Genomic DNA, 20201 nt, shown 5'->3' on the forward strand with positions numbered 1-20201 from the left:
TGTGTTTTCTTCCTTCCTCTCTCCCGCCTGTGTTACAGAAAGGTTTACCTTGGCTGCTTTAACCGTATCGGAGCACTGGCTGTTGTTCCTTCTGCGTGTCTGTGTGCGTTCAGAGCCGGTGTGAGCAAGCTGCTGCTTTGAACGGGAGCTTGGATCATCCTGGGGACAGTGCTCCCTTGCTGCTGTACGGCAGCTCTGCTCACTGAAGTGCTGCTTCGTGGCCCGAGAGCTCGTTTGAGCGAAACTAATTTGAGCTAAATACAGAATCTTTCCCCGGCAAGTATGGCTGTGCTTGCTGGCAGGTCACTCTTCTGACTGTCAGCGGCTCCCTCTGAGGCACCTGTATCTGCTGCAGGGATAGCACGAGCAAGTGTGTGTGTTTACCCTCATTTGTTGTAGTCTGTAATCTCGTGTATGAGTTTAATCCACTAGAGACCGAGTTGGAGTCCTCATGCTAAAGCTGCAACAGCCCAGCATTGCCTGAAGTGCCCTGACACAGACAAAATTAATGCTTCCCATCTGATCTCTTGATACAGCCTCCTGCAAGCTAGTAGAGCTCTGACCACCTTGCTTACATCTAATCCTCACTTTTCTGGCACGCAAAGGTGGATGAGGGAGAGACGGGAAGGCAGGGGTGGTGGGCAGGGTGCTGGCTGTCAGGGCTGCAGCGACTGACGGTTCTTCCAGTAGCTGAGGAGTCGGTATCCTGTAGCACACCACAGAGGCAGGGCTACCTGTTTCTCTACCCGAAAGTGGAAAACACAAACCTGCTGCTTTCCTGCTTGCTGCCTGGAGAGCCTCGAGAGGAAAGTACCCGAGTTGTGCATCAGCAACGCTGGCCTCAGTCTTCAGCACCTTTGGAGGAGCTCACCCTCCCTAGGGGAGAGGGAAGGCTGATTTTAGGCAGCAGGAAGACTGTTGCTACAGGCGATGGCAGGGGGACCAGCAGGCACAAAGTACCTTTCCGTACTACACGATTTGGCCAGCACAGTTAATGCATCACTCGCTAAGTAGCCAGAGAGAAACTGCCATATGGCTCACCCTGCTGTTCCTCTACTAGAAGAACCAAAAAATATGTGTACTCCAAAGGCGCAGCTTGTTCCCACTCTAGCATCCGTGCATGCAGCAGGAGGGAGCAGAGCCACTGCTGTCTGCTTGGCAGGTTCCAGCTGGAAAAGCCGGAGGTCGGGGCAGGAGCCCTGTTTTGGCTGCTGCCTGGCTCCTGTGCCTGGGATGCAGGGACACCTTCCAGGTTCCTAGTTGTGGCTATGGAGCAAATAGTGTCCTCCTCTTTGGAGGACAGAGGGAGCAATACACAGATATTAATCTTTTTTGCCCTAGTCTAGCCATGGATGAAGCCTGCCAAGGCAGAGGTGTGTGTTGTGTACCGTGCGCTGCCGTTGCCTGGCCCTGCAGCCTGCTGTGGGCTCAGACATCTGGGCTGTCTCTCCCAGCACACTAGAGCATGAGATTTCACAGAGGTCAGTAATGTGGCTCGTCTGAGTCTGTCGTGTTTGTGCATCAGTGACCAAGGCATCTCTCAGCCCTCTTCTGGCTTCTCTCCAGTGCCTTCCCCCGCTGGCACCAACCTGGAGGTCCTGGCTTTGTTGTGGTGGCGGCCAGCCTTGCAGGGAGACGGCTGTGACTGCCTGTGGCTTCCAGCTGTCCAGGGATGGAGACACTGAGGCTGGGGGAGCCAGGCTGGGAGGAGGCGTTTGGCAGATGTCCTTGCGGTGGCACTGGTTTGAACATGCAGCCCAGGCAGATCTGGCCCCACCAGTACTGTAAGACTGACCTGTTTGCATGGGCCACTAACTGAGAAAGCTGCAAAACAGCCCTGGGAAGCCCAGGTGGGATGCAGCAGGTCGGACTCTGTGTCCTTGCCTGTGTTGGTTTCTCCTGAAGCCCAGCCCTGCCCTGCTCTCATGCGGGGGCAGAGGCTGCCAGAGGACCTTTCCCAGCCCTCGGTTGGCTGCTGGCAGGGCAGGGTGTGGGCAGCAGCTTCCCCTCGCTCTCGGAGGGCTGGTGGGTTTGGAGGGCTGGTGACTTCCTCTGGCTGCTGGTTCCACCTGGGCAGGTGCCTGGCAGCCAGGAGCCAGGGAAGCTGCACTGCTCAGAAGAGGCTCCAGAGCCTTTCAGCACCTGAGCTGTGGCGGAGTAAGCCCAACTTGGATCATTTGTTTAACAGTGTAAATACAGACATGTGGTCATTTCACCCACACACGGTTATGACTGTGTCGTGTTTTCCCATGTGGTTGTGCAGCAGCATGCTGGTTTGCAGTGAGCGTAGAGAAACCTTTGTGGGTCAAAGCAAAGCTGTGTGCCAGGAGGGAACGGTGCATCCAGCAGCTGGGTAGGCTCAGGGACATGCTCAGCTCGAACTTTGCCTGGGAGCCCCATACAGCCCTGGGGAAAACCCGTTCTGTCCCTCCACTGCACACCGGTGTGACCGCAGGTGCCCCAGGTGCTGTGGGACAGTGCTGCAGCACTGAGGTCTGTCGCACCGTGCAGGGCTGGGCGCGGGGCCATGCTCCCCAGCGCTGGCAATGCCTTGCAGGCTCTGATCGTGCAGGGGAACCCTATCAGGCTCTGGCTGTGTCACCACGTTACCTCCTGGGGACCCGGCAGAGGGCTCAGCATCAGCTCTCTGGATCAAAGCATTTCTTTTCGGGTCCTGCCAGGCCTCCTCCACATCCACTGGTGCAAGTGAACAACCCCCCATCCCAGTGCGGAGCGGAGAGGAGCAGCTGAGCCGGGAACGGGAGAACCCGTTTGCTTCCAGACAGATCTCCACTGTATTCAGGGAAATCTCCAAGGTCACTCTGCTTTGCACTGTAAGGCAGCTCTTCCGCATCGTTTGCATGTTGTTGTTGCTGCTGCTGCTTGTCTGAGTTTATTCTTTTTCCAGGCTGTCTGGGGTAGCAGCTCCTTTCCCTCCAGGAATTTTTAGGGAGGATGTTTCGAAAGGCCGTGCAGAGGCAGCCAGTCTGCTGGCTCAGTTCCTATCGGGAGGAAAGGCTGCTGCAGGTATGGCCCCACAGCAGAACCCTGCTAATCCAGCTGCCTGTGTTGCCTAATGGATTTCTCAAGGTATTTTTAGCTGCGTGTAAACTTCAGGAAAAGCTTTTTTGCGGCTGAACACACTATGGCCTTTGTTCAGGCTTCTGGCAATGGGGAGGTAATGGCTCAGCGCAGCTGCGGTGGCTTGCACAGCCCTTTCCTCTCACAGTGTGTTTGCAAGCTGCTCGAGAGCATCGCAGCCTGCTGCATGGGGCTCTGGGAGATCCCTCGAGCGATGCTGGACCCCTGGCCTGCTCTTGCCCGTGCACACACTGTGGCTTCGTTTGGCAAAGCTGCTGGTTCAGGAGCAGCTTGGAAAGGAGCTTTCAGGCAGGGCTGCCTCCCTCGGGTTTCTGCATGGTGGGGTGGCTGTTGGAGGAAACCATCTCACCTCTGCCTGCTGTCAACAGCTGTCTCTGTTGCAAAGTCAACTTGCAAGTGAAATTAGCGCATTAAATGTCCTGGATCTTTCCTAGAAGCTCTCAGGGCTGGAAGGATAGGGGCAATGAGCAGCTTCCTATGGGCTTTGTGTCCGCCTTGCTGCCTGGATGCTGGAGTTGCACAGGAGATGCAGCTGGGCAGGCAGAACAGTTTTGCATGCTGTGCATGCTGCCCTGTCCTGCTGTTGTGGTGGCTGTGCAAGTTGTGTGAGCATTGCAAGTGTCCCTTGCAGGGAGCCGAGGTGGCTTTTGCTGCTGTTTTCCACAAGAGAGGTGCCTGGGTGCTGGCACAAGGTTAGACTGTGCCCTGCCTGTGCTCACAGGGTGGCTGGGACAAGGGAAATTGCACATTTTCCCCATTATAGCAAGACCAGTCAGCATTTGGAAATAGAAGCTCAGCCTTTAGGAGCAGAGTTGCCAGCTGGAGAGTTTAAAAGTAGTTGCCACCTCCCTTCCCTCTGTAAGGGGAGACTCAGCTTGGGGCTTGTCAGCTTTCCACCTGCCAAAGGCACCAGACACATGGCGAAAGACCAAAATGGCTTTGTAATCCCAGGCAAGTTGAACATGGAGCCTCCACTGTGTGCTGGGGGAGCTTTGGCCAGGAGAGATGAGCAGGAGCCCAGGAAGGAGCTCCAAGGGTGCCTGAAGCTGGGATTGGGGGTCCCCAGGCAGGTGGAGGGCTGAGGGTGCTGCTCCTGTCATAGCCTTTCCACCAGTGACCTGCCCAAACAGCTTCCATGCTCACAATAAGGCCAAGAAATGCAGGTGTTGAGCTGGATGCTGGGGCGCGGTGGGCAGCTGGCTGTTTGGTAGCTGTGCTAGAAGTGAAGCCGCCTGCAGTGGTGGCTGCACCTGTGGGTAGGACCTGGGTGCTCGGTCCAGCCTGCTGGAAAATTCCCTGTACCTGGAGGATCTCTGGGCAGGCATAAAGATGCTTCCCTCTCTTTGGGGGAAGAAGAGTGTGGGCTGGAAGGAGCAGGTCTGAAAACAAGAGCTACTGCTAATTGCCTGCAGCATCTCTTTCCTTAATGGAGTGGAGAACAGAGCTCACTGCATTTTCCTGGCTGCCTGCTTGGTGTAGGACAGAGGTCTGGGCTCTCGTGGCTGCAAGCCAAGTGCTACTGCAGTGCCCTCGGTCTGCGTGAACTGGGATGGGGAACAGCTTTAGTCTGGGATGGCTGGTCTTGAAACTCATCACCGGCTGTGAAGAGCAGGAATGGCCTTTTCTAGCCCTTACGGGCAGTTTGTTGTGGGCAGGAGCTGTGGGAGGAATTTGCAGGCTGCTCCCTGCCCCAGGTGGGCTCACAGCCAGTCTGGGTACGCCGTGAGCCAACAGGTCTTAGGGTGCTTGGGCTTGGGTCTGAGCTGTCGGGGTCATCTGTGCTGACCTGTGTGCAGTTCTCACTTGGTGACTTGCTCTGAGGCTGGGCTACCTGTGTGGAAACTGTGCCAGGGCACCGAGTCACGCGGTGGCTCCAACAGCCAAACCACATCCTCTGCGAGTGATGCTGGCCATGCACGTTGTTGTGAGAGTGTTTTGCCTTGCTTGGTGCTGCCGTTGGGAGAAACCTTCAGGACCCCTGGCTTTCTGCAGGGGGTTAGGAACTGTGAACGTGAGATGCTTGCAGGTTCACCTCCAGCACGACTTTCTGTTGGTGCACGTGAGCTGGGTAGGAGCTTGGCCGAAAGGACCTGTTGGATCATGCTGCCTGTAATGTGGAAGAGGAACTTTCACTTTGTGGAGTCCATGAGCTTTTCCTGAGGGTCCTGGAAAGCTCGTGAAGTTTCGTGCTCCTCGCAGGAGACTTGAAGTCACTGCCTGCATGTTCATCTGGGGCTCTGCAGGTCAGACAGCTGGAAAGTCTCCAGGTCTTGGTGAAAACTCAGCGGCCACTGCCCTTTGGGGCTCTCATCTGCCTCCTGTCTGCATTGCAGTGACAGGACTTGCTCCCTCTCCCTTTCAGGTGGAGCCAGTCCCCTTAGCGCAATGCAGAAGCTGTGCGGGAGAGTTGATGTATTCCGCTTTATTGATTCACTTTCCGAAAGTGAAATGATAATAAGGTCAAAGTTGAACGGTACCCGGTGAAAGGCAGAAACCCTTGGAGCAGCACCAAGCTCTGGCTTAGTTGAGCCATTCGGATTAGCCAGACTTTACCCCGTAACCGACAAGCAGAGGCACCTGCTGCATCTCAGCTGCTGCCCTGCACGGAGGGATGCTGCCCGGGGAGGGGGCAGGAGGAGCTGCCCTGCTCTGCCTGTCCCAGCGCTGCAGGCAGCAGTGCAGGCAGCAGTGCCGGCAGCGGGGGCAGTGCCTGGCTTTGTGCCTCCACCTGGTGACAGGACCTGGTGCTGCATTTTAGCCTACATAACCCGGGTTGGTTTGGGGGGCGAGGAGGGGAATCACCGGGGGGTTGTTCCGGGTGGGGTGATGGGAAGGAGCAAGTCTTGCTTGCTCCTCTTTGTAAGGGCAACGTGTATAAATAGCCATCGCTCAGTTCTCTCCTGACTTGCCTTTGTAGCGCTACGCGAAGGGATGCTTGTCGTGCTATTTATGGTGCCTGCCTGAGTGCTGCGGGCGGGCTGTGTGCGAACTGGGGTGTCCTCAGGTCCCCGAGGGGTGGCTGAGCAAGTGGAGGGGCAGAGGTGCAGCTTTTTATAACGTGAAGGATGCACTGAGTCAAACGTCACCTCCCCTGCTTCCTTGCCTGGATTGCAGTGCCAGGGAGGGGGATTTACCCTTCTCTCTTCCCCACCTCCCCCCCGTCACCGTCACGTAATCCACTTAATCTCCCGGCGATAGGACTCTTATTACTGTCAGCTCTGCGGAGCCAGCATTGCTAACAGGCAAGCTGTCTCCGTCTTGCATCAACAAAAGTGCCAGCCAAATCCGGAGCCTTGGTACCTGCAGCAGTGATCCTGCAAAGCAGAATGAGCACAGCGTGGTTTCATCGGTATCCGGGTCTCCTCTTAGCACTGCCACTTTACAAACAAAACCTCTCCTGTTTACACGTATTTAACAAATGTGGATACACCTTAGTGCTTTCTTACTGAAGGCAGCTTCGGGAGCTGCCCCTGCGGGTCAGTTCAACCATCCTGCTGCCCTGGGAAGCAGCTGGAATCTGGATGGGAGTGCTGGAGGGTGGATGGGGTTGGGGAGTCTGAGTCTGTAGCGGTGTCCAGCCGTGTGCTGAGTCTTGGCTCCGATCTGTGCCCTCCAGGACACTGTTGTAGGGTGGGATATGGTTAAAGAAAACCAGTGATGAGGTTTTAACGTTGGGGTAACTTTTTCTCTGCTCCTGTTGTCTTAAGCAGCCAGACTGGGGTACTGCAGGTCCCTTCTTGGGACTGGGGATGGGTTTGGGAGATGGACCTCTGTTTCCAGCTCCTAAACACTGCGCAGTCTGCATGGGGCTAGGTATGTGGCTGAGGCTGTAGAGGCTTGATGCCCACCAAACCTCCTTACCACCCTCTGACAGTGCCTGTGCTTTCTCACCTTCCCTCTGACTGGCTGTAGCCTGCTTGAAGAAGGATAAACACACAGCAACCCTTCTCCATGCCCTGTCAGTAGTCTGGGGCTAACCACTTGCCATGGTACTGGGATCCCTTAAACTCTGCCCCAAACTACCTTATTTACTGGGTATCTTAACATAGAACCAGTCATTGGGGATGAAGCCGTCTCCCGTCCCAAGGAGTGGTGGTGGCAGCAAATGCTCCTGGTGACTCGAGCACTGCTTGTTGCATCTGCAGTTGTCCAGCCGGCTGTAGGCAGCTGGACAAGTCATCTGTTATTCCCCAGGTGGTGACCTCTCGCTCCAGAAGATTACGCTCTCCAGAAGATCATTACCATTCCAAGGCAATGGCCTGTCCAACTTACCTTTTACTCTTGTTTCCCACAGGGGTCCTGACAGCTGGAGAGCACAACTTTCCCTTCCAGTTCCTGCTGCCAGGTATGATGCAGTGGCTGAAGGCACTTCCATGTAAGCCTTGGCTTTGGCAGCCTCTCGAGGTGTGCTGAGCAGGGCTTGGGCTGGATGGCAGAGGCAGGCTGGCAGCTTGGCCTGGAGATGCTACGGGCAGCAAGCGTGAGGTCAGCCACAGACAGCAGAAGAGCTTAGAGAAGTAGGTACTTTCTGTGTTGGTGCAGAGCCGGGTCTGAGCTGTCGCTGGTGCCTCTCCAAGCGTGCCCCTGTGAGCTCTTTAGGTGTGTGCAGGGGTCCTGGTCTGTAGCCATCCATCCATCCTGCACAGTGTGCCCAGAGAGAGGATCTCTGCTCTTGCGCCTGCGGTTGCAGAGGATCCCTTCTGTAAGGAGGTTGCAGCAAGGCCTCTGAGTGACCTAGGTGTTCAGGTCTTTTTTGGGGGTATCTCTACGTGCTCTGTCTCTGAGGTGCTTGCAGAACTCCTCAGGTCAAGAGGAAAGCTGTTTAAAGGGACTGTACTTCCAGTTCGGAAATGCTTGGTCTGACTCAGCCTTGCGATCCTCCTCCTTCTCTCTCAACTCCAGCCTCTGCTCCTACATCATTTGAAGGCCCTTTTGGCAAGGTCCTCCATCAGGTGAAAGCTGTGATAGACACACCTCGCTTCTCCAAGGACTACAAGTGCAACAAGATCTTCTACGTTCTCTGCCCTCTCAACTTGAACGACATCCCTGACATCGAGGTAAGAACAAGGAGGAGCATGGCTGGGAAGTGCTGAGGCTTCAGCTCTTGTCTTTACCCTGGCATGCTGTCTAGGGAATAACTGTGTGGTTGGACAGCTCTCTGACCGCATGCCTGGACTGTGCAAGAGCAGGATAAGGACTCCTGATCTGTCCTGCCTTGCCATCTGTCCCTGCTCCAAGCAATTTTTGACTCTTCTGCATGTTGCTTTGAAAGATTTAGGTGAATGTTCAGCACTCGGAGGTACTGGCCAGTATCACCAGGTGCTTGCAGAGACCTGGGTTTAGGGAACTTGCTTTGGAGGCAAGAGTGGCTAATAGAGCAGCGAAACTGGGGAGATGGAGAAGCGAGACCTGTTGTCTGTGGTAGTGCTGTGTTGCTGGTTCTTTGTGTCCTCTTAGACTGGTATTTCTGCTTGCTGTTGAATCTTTGAGTGTTTCCCGGGAGGCTCTCTTGAGCCAACATCTCTGTCTCTCTGCTGTCCTGCAGCAGCCCAACACGATGTCAATCACCAAGAAGTTCAACTACAAGCTTGTGAAAAGCGGCAACATTATCCTGACTGCCACCTCGGATCTGAAAGGGTACATCGTGGGGCAAGCCATCCAGCTCCGCACAGACATAGAGAACAAATCGGGCCGGGACACAGGGGCCGTGGTAGCCAGTCTGCTCCAGGTAACCGTCCCAAAGCACAATTCTTTGGCTTGTGCTGGTACTCCACTCCCCTGCGACCTCTATGAATCTGGGGCAGTTCTCCCCAGTGTGCCTCTCTGCTGCTGGGAGGTGGCAGAAAGGAGTCCAGACCTCTGGCTATCTCTGTTTCTCTCTACCTTCCTGGAGAAAGAGGTGGTAGCACTTGTCTTGCTTAAACCAACTCAGTCTGTCATACAGTGATGGGTATTTCTGCTCTGTAATATGCACGTTAGGTTTGTGCTTGTTGACAAAGCAGTTGGGTGGTTTTGTGTACCGGGTTAGGTTTGTGGGAGACAGAAGACCATCTGCAAGCTTTCTGCTAGCTGTATTTTCTCCTGTCCATACAGAAAGTGGCTTATAAATCCAAGCGCTGGATTTACGACCTGAGGACTATCGCAGAGGTGGAGGGCTCAGGAGTGAAAGCCTGGAAACATGCAGAATGGAAGGAGCAGATCCTTGTGCCAGCACTGCCCCAGTCCATTCTGCAGGGCTGTAGCCTCATACATATTGACTACTACATCCAAGTGAGTACACCAGTAGCCTTGTGGAGCTCCAGTGGGCTGTGCTGCAACTTCTGTGCTCTCTGCTGGGTTGAGCTCAATCACTGAACTCCGTAGCTGTGTGGTGTGGGTGGCCCTCACATCAGATGAACCTTCCCAGTGCAGTCTATAATGAAGAGGATGCCACTGTTTTTCCTTCTCTTCCAGGTTTCCCTCAAGTCACCAGAGGTTTCTGTCACTCTCCCCATTTATATTGGGAACATTGCCGTGAACAGGGTACCTCTGAGCCCCTCGCGCTCCATCCAGCACATACCGTCTGCAGTGGTACCCAGTGCCCCGCCGGAGGAAGAGGAGGCTGCCAGTGGTTATCACTCGATGGACAATGTCTCGATCCCCACCAAAAGCCATTCCCAGCAGCAGCCGTTCAGCTACGCCCCAGGACTGAGCTTCCAGGAGATAAGGGTGGACTCGGAGCAGACGGGCTCCCCAAACCATCCCACGCTCTGCCTGTCAACGGGAGCCACTGTCCCTTACTACGCCGAGGGGAACGTGGTGCCCGTCCCCACGGCCAGCTCGCTCATTTTGCCTCCAGAGTACAGCACGTGGGGCTACCCATACGGTGAGCAGCCCGCTCCTGAGATCCTAATGGGCTGGCAGCGCGCTGGTAAATGTCTCCTACCATGAGAGTTCCTTTGCCAGCTGTGAACTGGGTGGGAATACAGGAATGTCAGGCTGCTGGGGGCCGATGTCAGAGGGGATCATGAGATCTCTCTGCCTGCTTTAGCCTCCGCAGGAGTCCCCTCTTACAGCTGTAAAAGCCGGCTGTCCGTTCCCACATCTGCACCCGTGCCCGCCCTGGGCTCGTCGTGAGAGGATCTCCCTGTTCTTAAATGAGCTTCCAGCCTCCCACTGATAGAAAAACTTCTTGGCTTGCGGTGAGGCTGGTGGGAGCAGAGCCAGGAAAACTGTGTAACTGAAATCTTCTGTCTGACTTGGAGTGGGCTTGCAGCTGGTCTGAAGACACAAGCTGCGGGGGCGGGAGCTGAGAGACTGTCCAGGGTGGAAAAGCTTGGGGAAATCCCAGCGTGCTGGATGCCTGGAGCTGTGCTTGTCCCAGGCGGCTGGGGTGGCAGGGGCCAGCAGTGTCTGTTAGCACAGTCCTGCCCAAATAAACCTGTCTGTTAGCACCGGGGTGATGAGGCACTTGGTGTGTCACTTCAGCCCTGGCTTGGGGTACACGGAACGCAGGTCACCTGTGATCTGGAGGTGTTGGAGTACGTGAGGATGCTTGTGAAGAAAGGGAGGAACAGGACAGGACTTTGAGGTGCTGATTTTAACCCCTGTAGGTGTCAGCACAGGGGTGGGACTGGCTGGCTCACGTCCTACGTGCACATGTGCAAACCCCATCTATTTCAGCAGGGCAGGGTCCTGGAGAGGGAGTGCCTGTGTGCATGACGTGTGCGTTGTTAGCAGTTTGCCTTACTCTACGCTGAGTTACATGGACTGGGATGAAGGGAACCTCCCAAACACCCACCATAACGGCTCTTATTCTTTTTTTCCCCCGCAGAGGCACCTCCATCCTACGAGCAGAGCTGCAGCAGTGCCAACTCCAGCATCAACGGCAACTAGCCTCCCCTGCTTCGAGTCCCGCTGGCGCTGCCCACCCCCAGGCGCCACGGTTCACCTGCCTACCGCAAAGTCTGGTACAGCACAAGGTGTCTTTTTATCTCTCTGGCTGCTTGGTGGGGTAAATGGCACATCCCTGCCCAGGCTTTTTAAGTCTCTTTCTAGGGAGGGGGGAAGAAAACCAAAAAGGGCAGCCAGAGCAGCCTGTGTGTGCATGTAGGAGAGGTCTGGGAAACTGAACGGTCTCCTGCTGCTGCACCAAGTGCTGGAGAGCTGGTTTTGCCCCAGGGTTGCCCTCTGCAGCAGCTTGTGTTAAAGTACTGTAGTCAACACTAACTGCTTTACTATCAAAGCACCTGCGATGCCTTATCCGAAATGCTCCTGACTTGGCATGTCTCCACTGTAGGTGAAGGCTGGGCTGTGTGAACTTTCTCGTCTTTTTTAGGGGCCGTGTGCTCTCCAGAAACAGTTTTGACAGCCCTTCCTCCTTGTCCTCATGCGTCCTAAGGGTAGCTGAAACAAGAGGTTTCTTGGAGTAAGCGGGTTCAGAAGGTCAGGGACTCTCAAAAAGCCAAAAGCACAAGCCCTCGCTGTGCCCGTTTGTGCGGTGAGTGACCGGCAGCCTTTGGCCCTCGCAGTGGGCTGCACCGCTGCCTGCACGCGGTGAGCTCGCTGGGGCACGTGCTCATGACGCAGGAGGCCGTGGTGAGCTGTGGAGGCAGAGCCCGGTGTTACCGTGGGGTGCCTGCCAGCCCGCTTCTGGCCTTTCCCAGCAAGGGCGACTTTTCTCTGAAAAGCCTTGTAGCAGACAGCACGTCCTTGCTCACCGCTAGACCGCAGCGCCCAGGCTGAACGGCGCTAGCCAGCCTGCAAGCGGGGGGGACCAGATCCCCTGTGTCCCATCTCCCAGCCCTGCAGGGTGCCCTCTCCATCCCAGCTGCCGCTGCCCAGGCCAGAATTACGTGACGACCAAGTTACAAAAGTCAGTCCAACGCTACCTCTGAGTCTGCCCAAGGACCCTGTCCGTGGAAGCCCATCCCTCGGGACAGCCCTCCCGCGGGGCTCAGCCGGGTGTCCCTTGCGGGAGCGGTCAGTGCCACCAAGCCAGTGCACGAGGGTGCTTGGCCGGGGGACTGTTCTCACCACGAGCTGGTGCTGGTTTACTGCTTGTCTCCTGAGCCACAGCAGAGTGCAAAAACGAGCAAGTGGGAACACAAACTGCTACGGCTCGTTCGCAGCCTCTGCCGGACCTGGCAGGTCAGGGGAAGAAGCTGGTGGATGTAAAACAACATTTTTCTTTTTGCGCTTCTTTTTTTACCCCTCCTCATTTAGCTTTTTTAGTTATTGACTGCCCAAGCTGAGGAAACCACAAACTAGATACTCAAGAGCTGCAGGCATCCAGCCACGGCTGAAATTATGGGCTGCAGACCTTTGGCATCCCTGAGGACTGGCCTCCAGGCTGCCTCACACTGGGCAGGCAATATCTAACAAACCTGTTAGGAGCACTGCAGCCTCTGCCACCTCATTTTAGCTCGCCGCTGCACACCCCTGGCAGGCAGCTGGGGACAAGCCCTGTTTTGCACTCTTTTCTTTGCAAATGGTTTTTATTTTTTTTTTTTTTTTTAAGCGTTGAACTGCTTTAAGGATAGTGTAGAGAAGGTGCTGTTCTGAGCAGTGCTGGCACAACATGCACCAACGTTGATAGAATGATTGTCGTTGTCCTTGAAAATATATATATATATATGAGATGAAGTTTTGTTTTTAATGATTGAATTCATAAATACAAATTTTAATGCTGTATTTAATAAATTATTCTAAGAGAAATGCTGTGCTTTTTCATCCATTTCTGATGCTTATTCATGTGCCTGTTCATGCCAAATCTAGGAATGCACCTTGCTGATTTCTTACAATATGAAGCAAGTTTTTTGCTCTCGCCAGAAAGGATGGTGACTTTTGCCAAGGCAGCTCGGGGAGAACAAGCACGATGCAGCCTGACCGTGGTGCTAGGCTCCTAGTTCCAGATGGCTGGAGGGAGTTTGGCACCGTGTGCGCTTGGCTCTGGAGCACTGCTGCTCCCCTGGCCCTGTGTCCCAAAGCTGTGGTTTGTCCAAGTGGCCCATGGGTCTTGGGCAGTGCTCTCTGCTGCCTGACTGGAGAGGTGAGCCGGTGGGGGGGAAGGGGAGAGTGGATTCTCCCTTCAGGAGGATGGAGATGGAACAGCCAAGGACTGGCTGGAGACCACCAGCCCATGCCCTCTCCTAAAGGGCCATTTGGAATAAACTTATAAAAGTGGAAGAAGGCTCCTTCCCATACCCACGGTTTGGTGATACCATGTCTGAAGCATGTAGGTGTTGCCTAAATGTTGTCATGGCAAGTAGCCTGAGGTGTGATCTGCGTCTGAGACACAAGGATCCTTCTTCACTCTCTGCTCAACTTATGCTTCTGCCCAGCTTTTATTAGTTAAAGACTCTCTTCTTTGCCTGGTGGTCTGTGCCTGCCATGAAAAGCATTCTTCATCTGCAGGGGGTCAAAGGCAGGTGCTTGTTTGTTCGTAATGCCGCATCTCTTCCCTGATGCTCTTCCTCTTGCTCCCAGTTAGCTGAACCTGTTTTGCTTGGCTCAGCCGGTGGCTCTTGTGCCCTTCCTTGCTGTTGGCAGTACATACCCTTCCTTCCAGGTCTCAACCCACATCCCTTCCACAGCTCTGGAAAAATTCCTGTGAGTTGTCAATGCTTCTGGACCTGCTGGGTTGGACTACGGGCTTCTGAGCCAGCCGGGATCTGGGAGAGGCAGCCTGGGCTGGGACTGGGTTCCCGGATCCTTGTTCCCCATCCCTGAAGCTGAGCTGCTGGTGACATGTCTAGCCCATGTTTCTTGGCTGGAAAACTTGATTGCTGTTTGGTGACTGTGGCCAGAGCCCCTGGGCTGCCTTTCTAGACCCCCAGCCAGTGTCTGCCCACCTTGTTTAACCTTCACAGCTGGGAACGCAGTGTTCGCGGTGGAGGCTGGAGAGGAGAGGCCAGCTGTATCACACACAGCTCCTGTGTTGTGCCCAGCATCTCTGCAGCACTCCCGTGCACCTGAGCTTGTTCTCCAGATTGTTTGCTACGAACTGGTCCTTCAGCACCCGATGCTGCACATGGAGTCCACTTTGCAAAGCAAGGAGCAGGTGGGCACGCTCTTCTTCGCTGCTGAGGAGTGTCCATCTCCCCTGGCTGCTGTGGAGGGAGCGGGAAGGAGTCGGAGCTAGGCTTCGTGGTGGTCCTCATTCTTTTGGATGCTGGGGCTGGGCACGCACAGCTCATGCCTCTGTCAGACCCGTGAGGCAGCTCTGGCCAGGATGCAGCAGGTTATCGCCCTGAGTTTGGCTCTGAGCGACCTCGCTGTTGTGCAAGCAGCCAGCCGTAACCAGCGCAGCACCGTGATTTCCACCATTCCTGCCCAGCCTTGCCTGTCCCCCAGCGCTGCAGCAGGGAATTGAAGCCTGACACAAAGAGCCTTGTTCGTGTCTCATGGACCCCTTTGAAATGGTCCGGGACTGCAGGATGGAGGAGTTCATCCAGCTCTTCTTAAACCCGCCTGCAGCTGGCCCCAGGGTGCTGTGGCAGCGAGGTGCTTGGGGTACGCGAGTGCTTTGGGTGAGCACGATGAGGCAAAGCCCGGTGCCTGGCTTTGAGTACGTTCCCTTCTGGAGAGGGCGAGCAGACAATCCCTGCCCTCTGCCTTGTTGCTGTCTCTCTTCTCTGCAGCCTCTCCAGCTTCAGCCTCTCCAGCTTCAGCCTCTCCAAGTCCTGGGGAGTTTCTCTAGGCTCTCGGTCATCCCTCTCTCCTCTTTCTGAACTCTGGAATAAAGAGGGGGAAAACCCCCTTTTTTCCGAACCCAGCTCTGGGTGAAAAAACTTCAGTACATAGGAATTCAAATTCCTGGCTCAATTTTTTTAAGCAATTGGTTTTGGTTTGTTTGAAATGGGGAGGGGAAGTGGTGGGACATGAGTGAAGCTTGAGCTAATTGTTTCCAAACTCAGCATTCAATGGAAAATACCAAAACCATCATCTGCCTTTTTTTTTTCCTCTGCTTCTTTTTTGTCCTTCATGGTTTTGTTCTTGTCCTGCTCTCCACATGTGCTGCCTTCATGTTTTTGGCTTTTTCGTTGTTGTGTCCTACTAAACTCTGCTTTGGCACCTGTTGTCCCTCTGCCCACAGGAGATTGGGAAAGGGGGGACGGGGAACACACGGAGGCTCTTATTGTTGGACCAGTGAATCTTTTTTAGCTTTCCACTGAACTTCCAGTAGTTTTGTAGAAGTAAATATTTTCTGCTAGGAAGTTTTCCTGTTGAGCCAGCACAAGAGAGGAGACAAAGGGTGTTCTGAGGTCCATTTGGTTTTTATTCTGTATTTGTAAGTATTTCCAACTATCTGCAAGAGGAATGTCCCATCCCTCCTCCCCAAGAGAGACTGGTGGGGTAAAACCCTCAAAACTCGTGCCCTTTCTTGTACCAATACTCATGGCTGTAATTCTTTATCCCTGTGGTTCTCTTTACAGATTTTGGGGTTTTATACAACAATATTTGTGACGGCTCTGTACAACCGGAGACTTCTGCGCAATTTATTACTGGGTTTTAAAATGTAAACTAGTGGTTTTACATGTTTGCCACGGCTTTGGGGGGAGTATTTTTGTCCTGGGTTTTAAAACACCAAATGTAAAGATCTGAAAGGGTAAATAAAGCGCTGCTTTTTTTTTTCTTAAGACCATGGGTGATTTTGCTGGGGGTAGGTGTTTGATGAGCACAGCCTGTCCGCTGAGACCCACCGGGAGGGCATCGGTGGGCGAGAAGTGGCCATCAGTTTTCAGAGGCGGCATCCACAGCGGCAGCTGGAAGGGAAAAGCTGGTTTATGGCCAAGGCGATGGCAGAGCCGCGTGTCCCCCGCGTGTCCCCCGGCCCCGGGCAGCCGCTGCGGGGGGAAGATTCTGCTGGGGCCATCTCGGCTGTGCCCACGCTGCCGCCATGGGGAAGGGCCCAGCTGGAAGGACGTGGAGGACGGAGGAAGCGCCGGGGCGGTTGGTTGGTCTCTTCCTGCTGGCAGGAATCCCAGGATGTGGCGTCCGTCCCTGCTCGGCCGGCTCGGTGCGGGAGAGGGCGATGTCAGCCTGGCTGGAGAGCCGCGCCGCCACGGCCGAGCTGCGGGCTGGCCTCATGCTGCCTGGGGCTGAGCCCCTGCCCCACACACCCCTGGGGCTGAGCCCCTGCCCCACGCTGCCTGGGGATCGAGCCCCTGCCCCACGCTGTCTGGGGCTGAGCCCCTGCCCCACACTGTCTGGGGCTGAGCCCCTGCCCCACACACCCCTGGGGGCTGAGCCCCTACCCCACACATCCCTGGGGGCTGAGCCCCTACCCCACACTGTCTGGGGCTGAGCCACTGCCTCACACTGTCTGGGGCTGAGCCCCTGCCCCACACACCCCTGGGGCTGACCCCCTGCCCCACGCTGCCTGGTGCTGAGCCCCTGCCCCACACTGTCTGGGGCTGAGCCCCCAGCCCAGGCTCCCCCTGGGGATTGAGCCCCTGCCCCACGCTGTCTGGGGCTCAGCCCCTGCCCCACACACCCTGGGGGTTCGCAGCAGGGAAACGGGGCAGTTAATGGCCAAACAGGTCTCGCCCTTGCCCCGTTCACTGTAACCGGCCCGTGAGGCTGAACTGGGTGGGCCGAGAGCCCTGATGGCAGGCGGTGGTGGGCTGCGAGGGCTCGCTGCCTTCACGTTATTTCTCCTTGCGGGAGCCTCTTCCCTTCCTGACGGCCCAGGGAGGTTTGGCCCAGGCGTCCCCAGCTCCCGCTCAGCAAGATGAAGCCCCAGCAAAGGCACAGGGAGGGGGGCCAGCAGCCCCTGGCCCTGCTGCTGCACCCACTGCCCTCTCCCCCCAGCCCCAAGCACTGGTGTGAGGGTCTGGGGGAGCCAGGGCTGGGTGCGGGGGTCTGGGGGAGTTCGGACTGGGTGCAGGGGTCTGGGGGAGCCGGGGATGGGTGCGGGGGTCTGGGGGAGCCAGGGATGGGTGCAGGGGTCTGGGGGAGCCGGGGATGGGTGCGGGGGTCTGGGGGAGCTGGGGCCGGGCATTGGTGTCTGGGGGAGCTGGGACTGGGTGCAGGGGTCTGGGGGAGCCGGGGATAGGCATGGGGGTCTGGAGGAGCCAGGGCTGGGTGCAGGGGTCTGGGGGAGCTGGGGCTGTGTGCAGGGGTCTGGGGGCCGCAGGGTGCAGGTGGGCGCTGCCCTCCCTCCCACGCCAGCTGAGCATCCCCAGCACAGCGCGGTGGTCCCGGGTGACGCCGGGTTTTTCCCGCCGCGCCGCATCGAGGGGCTGGGGGCTGGCGACGGACGGTCACTCCATGCTGGGGGGAGCCAAGGGGGGGGACACCCACCCCCGCCACCACCGGGGCAGGGAGCGAGACCCCGGGGACGCGCCTGGGACCCCAACGGCAGGGACTCCGCGGGGGGCTTCTCGGGGGGATTTTTTAGCTGCTACTAAACCGGGGCGCGGCGGGGGCCGGGCTGGGCAGCGGCTCCCCCGGCCGGTCCCGCCTCAGCCCCGGGGACTCTTATTTTGACCGCGGCGCGGCCGGGAGGGGGCAGCAGCAGCCGCGGCCGGGCCCGGCTCCGGGGCCGCGGCGGGCCGTGGGTCCGGGGCCGGCCCGTGGGGCTCCGGGACCGGCGCGGGGGCCGTGGGGCCGGCTGCCCCTTGCCCTCCCGGGGGCGGCAGCGCCGGGGGAGTGGGGCCGCCGCCTCTCGCTGCGGTCTGGGGTCTTGCCTGCAGCCTCGGACGGCCGTTTGGGGTCTGTCACCCCCCAGAGAAGCCCCCGCACCCCGGCACTCGCGGTTCTGCTGGGTCCGGGGGTCCCGGTGGGGCTGGGGGTGGCAGCCCGGCGGGGGGCCGGGGCTCCGTGGGTGGGTTACAGGGGCTGCCACCAGGGCAGATCCTGGGGTACCCCCGTGCGGGTACCGGGGGGCGCCTGTGCTCGCCACCCCGGAGCCTCCTGGCTTCCGTCAGGGCAGCGATGGCCGCCCGGCACCGGGGCGGGGAGCCCGGCGGTGGCCCCAGGCGCAACCCCCCGGCAGAGCAGGGTTTGTGGAGAAAGGCGGCAGAAGATGGGGGGACCCTGGGGTGGCTGGTCAGAGATCTGTGAAGTGACATCGGGCCACCCAAAGCCCTCCTTCCCCCGGTTCCCAGCCCAGCAAGAAGCCAGCCGCAGCCGGACCCCCGCACCTCGATGTGGCTCCCCGGCTGCGGAGCCCGGGGGGGGGGGGCGGGGGCGTTTATCTCCCCCTTGCAGTATCTTCTGCTTTACTGAAGAGCTGTAAAAGGGATAATTGTTCTGCAATCATGGCTTTAGGGCCTGGGCGTTGGGAGGGGATTTGGGGGGTGTGAAAGCAGCTACAGGGGATGTGAGAAGGGGACAAAGCCCTGGAAAGACGCTCCGTGGGGTGTCCCCCTTCCCCTAGCCCACCCGTCCCCGGCTGTAGCAAAGAGAGGTGCTTAAGGCTGGGATCGGCTGGTGCTCTGGCCCCACGCCGGGCCGCAGCCGCGGGCGGCAGGGATACAGCCCATGGTGGGGTACCCCCCACGGCACGAGGGGCCAAGGCCGCCGTGGCGGGGTCTCCCGATGGAAGTAGTGAGGAGTCCGCGGTCCGAGGGGTGCCGGCGCGGCCGTGCGTGGGGAGCGTCCCCCCCCCCGTCCCACCCGTGTCCCCGTCTCACCCCATCCTCATCCCACCCCCTGCCCGGCGCCGGCTGTACGGCCGGCAGCTGGTGGGCGCCGCCATGATGCCGTACGGCCGGAGGGGCGCCTGGGGGCCGCCATGATGCCGCACGCATGCGCGATGGCCGGCGGAGCGTCTCCATTGAGAAGTGAGGGGAAAGGGGCGGAGCCAAGGCGTGAGGAGCCGCCGAGGGGGCGGGGCTACGCTCCGGGGCTCCGGCCATGGCCACAGTGGATGCCGAGGTGAGTGAGAGCGGCGGCGTCCATCTACCCGGGCGGGGGGAAGGAAGATGGGGGAGCGTGGAGTGGTATCGCCCAGGGCCAGGCGGGTTCTGTCGGAGGCCTGGAGGGGGGCCGTGCCCCCGCCGCCCCATGGTTCAGTCCAACTCCTCTGAGGGGAAGAATGTGGGAGCTGCTGCCATTGTGTGTAGGGGGGCCCGGGACTCTGTATAAGTAACACCCCTCCGCGGTGAGTCAGTGGTATGGGCCATACAGATTCCGGGGTTCCCCCCAATGGGAGCGAGTGCGTGTGGCGGAGGCGGGGGGAGCGGCGCGGCCGCCATCCATGTTCCGGGGCCCCCCATGCGACGGGGCGCCGAGCGGCGCTGGAGCGGCTCCATCCAGAGTCCAGGGCCGGCCGGGCGCGGCGGTAGCGGCGTGGCCGCCGCTATGAGCTATGCAGGGTCCCGGGCGGCGGGTCCGCGCCCGTGCGGGGGCAGGCATGAGGCATGCAGAGCCCTGGGCCCGCGCGGCGGCGGGGCGGCCCCGGCCCGGCCCCCGGCCCGCCCCCGGCAGCCGGGCCGCGCTGGGCGGGAGCAGCCGGCGGGCGGCCGGGGCCCGGTGCGGGCGGGAGGCGCGGCAGGTGCTGTCCGGCGGGCTGTGCCCGCGGTCTGCGGCTCTCTGGGCAAGGGCGGCCCGGCGGGGCAGCCCCCGGCGGGGAAGGCCGTGGAGTTTTCCCTCAGAAAACACTCGGGAGTTTCCCCAGGGGCCGAGCGCGCCCGCCTGCCGCCTGCCCTCAGCGCGGCGGGCCCGGCAGCGGGCCCGGGGGCTGCCGGGGAGCCAGGGGCGCTCAGGGTGGCTGCACCCCCCCCCCCCCCCCCCCCCCCCCCCCAGGCCGCAGCCAGCCCGGGGTGCGGGGGCTTCCAGCGCGCTTTGCCCATGTACTGTTGGGGTTTGACTGTGAGCGCAAACCTTGAGGAAATTCTGGCGTCGCATCCAAAATCCCCAAAGAAAATGAAGTTTGCCGTGTAATGACAATTGGCCGTAATTAGCCAGAGCTGGAAACATCCCCAAAGAGTTCGGCTACTCCATGAAACTACGTGAGTGGCGCGTGGAGCTGGGACACTGCGCCTGCAGTGGGTCTTTGTGCCAGGCTGAAACTTTCCCCCCTGGTTTTGTTAATACATTATAAACTCTTTTTATAAAAAGTCTGTTTGCCCTTTTGTTAGAGTGTATAAACTTTTCTTGTAGGTCTGTTT

General features: G+C 58.2%; 2 protein-coding genes across 4 annotated transcripts in view; both read left to right on the plus strand.

Annotated features, from left to right (window-relative positions):
* The window catches only part of ARRDC1 (arrestin domain containing 1), a 39602-nt gene extending 23882 nt beyond the window's left edge, over positions 1–15720 (plus strand). The window contains exons 3-8 of one of the 2 annotated variants that reach the window (XM_080402143.1): positions 7397–7447; positions 8005–8159; positions 8648–8830; positions 9196–9372; positions 9556–10012; positions 10916–15720. In XM_080402143.1, the coding sequence (XP_080258269.1) occupies positions 7397–7447; positions 8005–8159; positions 8648–8830; positions 9196–9372; positions 9556–10012; positions 10916–10977 (1085 nt within the window). In that variant the 3' untranslated portion in view covers positions 10978–15720. The remainder of the gene's footprint in view (positions 1–7396; positions 7448–8004; positions 8160–8647; positions 8831–9195; positions 9373–9555; positions 10013–10915) is intronic. The other variant, XM_080402144.1, reaches the window with a different exon arrangement.
* Positions 15721–18708: 2988 nt separating this feature from the next.
* The window catches only part of EHMT1 (euchromatic histone lysine methyltransferase 1), a 121544-nt gene continuing 120051 nt past the window's right edge, over positions 18709–20201 (plus strand). The window contains exon 1 of one of the 2 annotated variants that reach the window (XM_080402126.1): positions 18709–18966. In XM_080402126.1, coding sequence (XP_080258252.1) covers positions 18946–18966 — 21 coding nt within the window. In that variant the 5' untranslated portion in view covers positions 18709–18945. The remainder of the gene's footprint in view (positions 18967–20201) is intronic. The other variant, XM_080402123.1, reaches the window with a different exon arrangement.

The sequence above is a fragment of the Falco punctatus genome, assembly GCF_963210335.1.
Source record: "Falco punctatus genome assembly, chromosome: 9".
Taxonomy (NCBI): Eukaryota; Metazoa; Chordata; class Aves; order Falconiformes; family Falconidae; genus Falco; species Falco punctatus.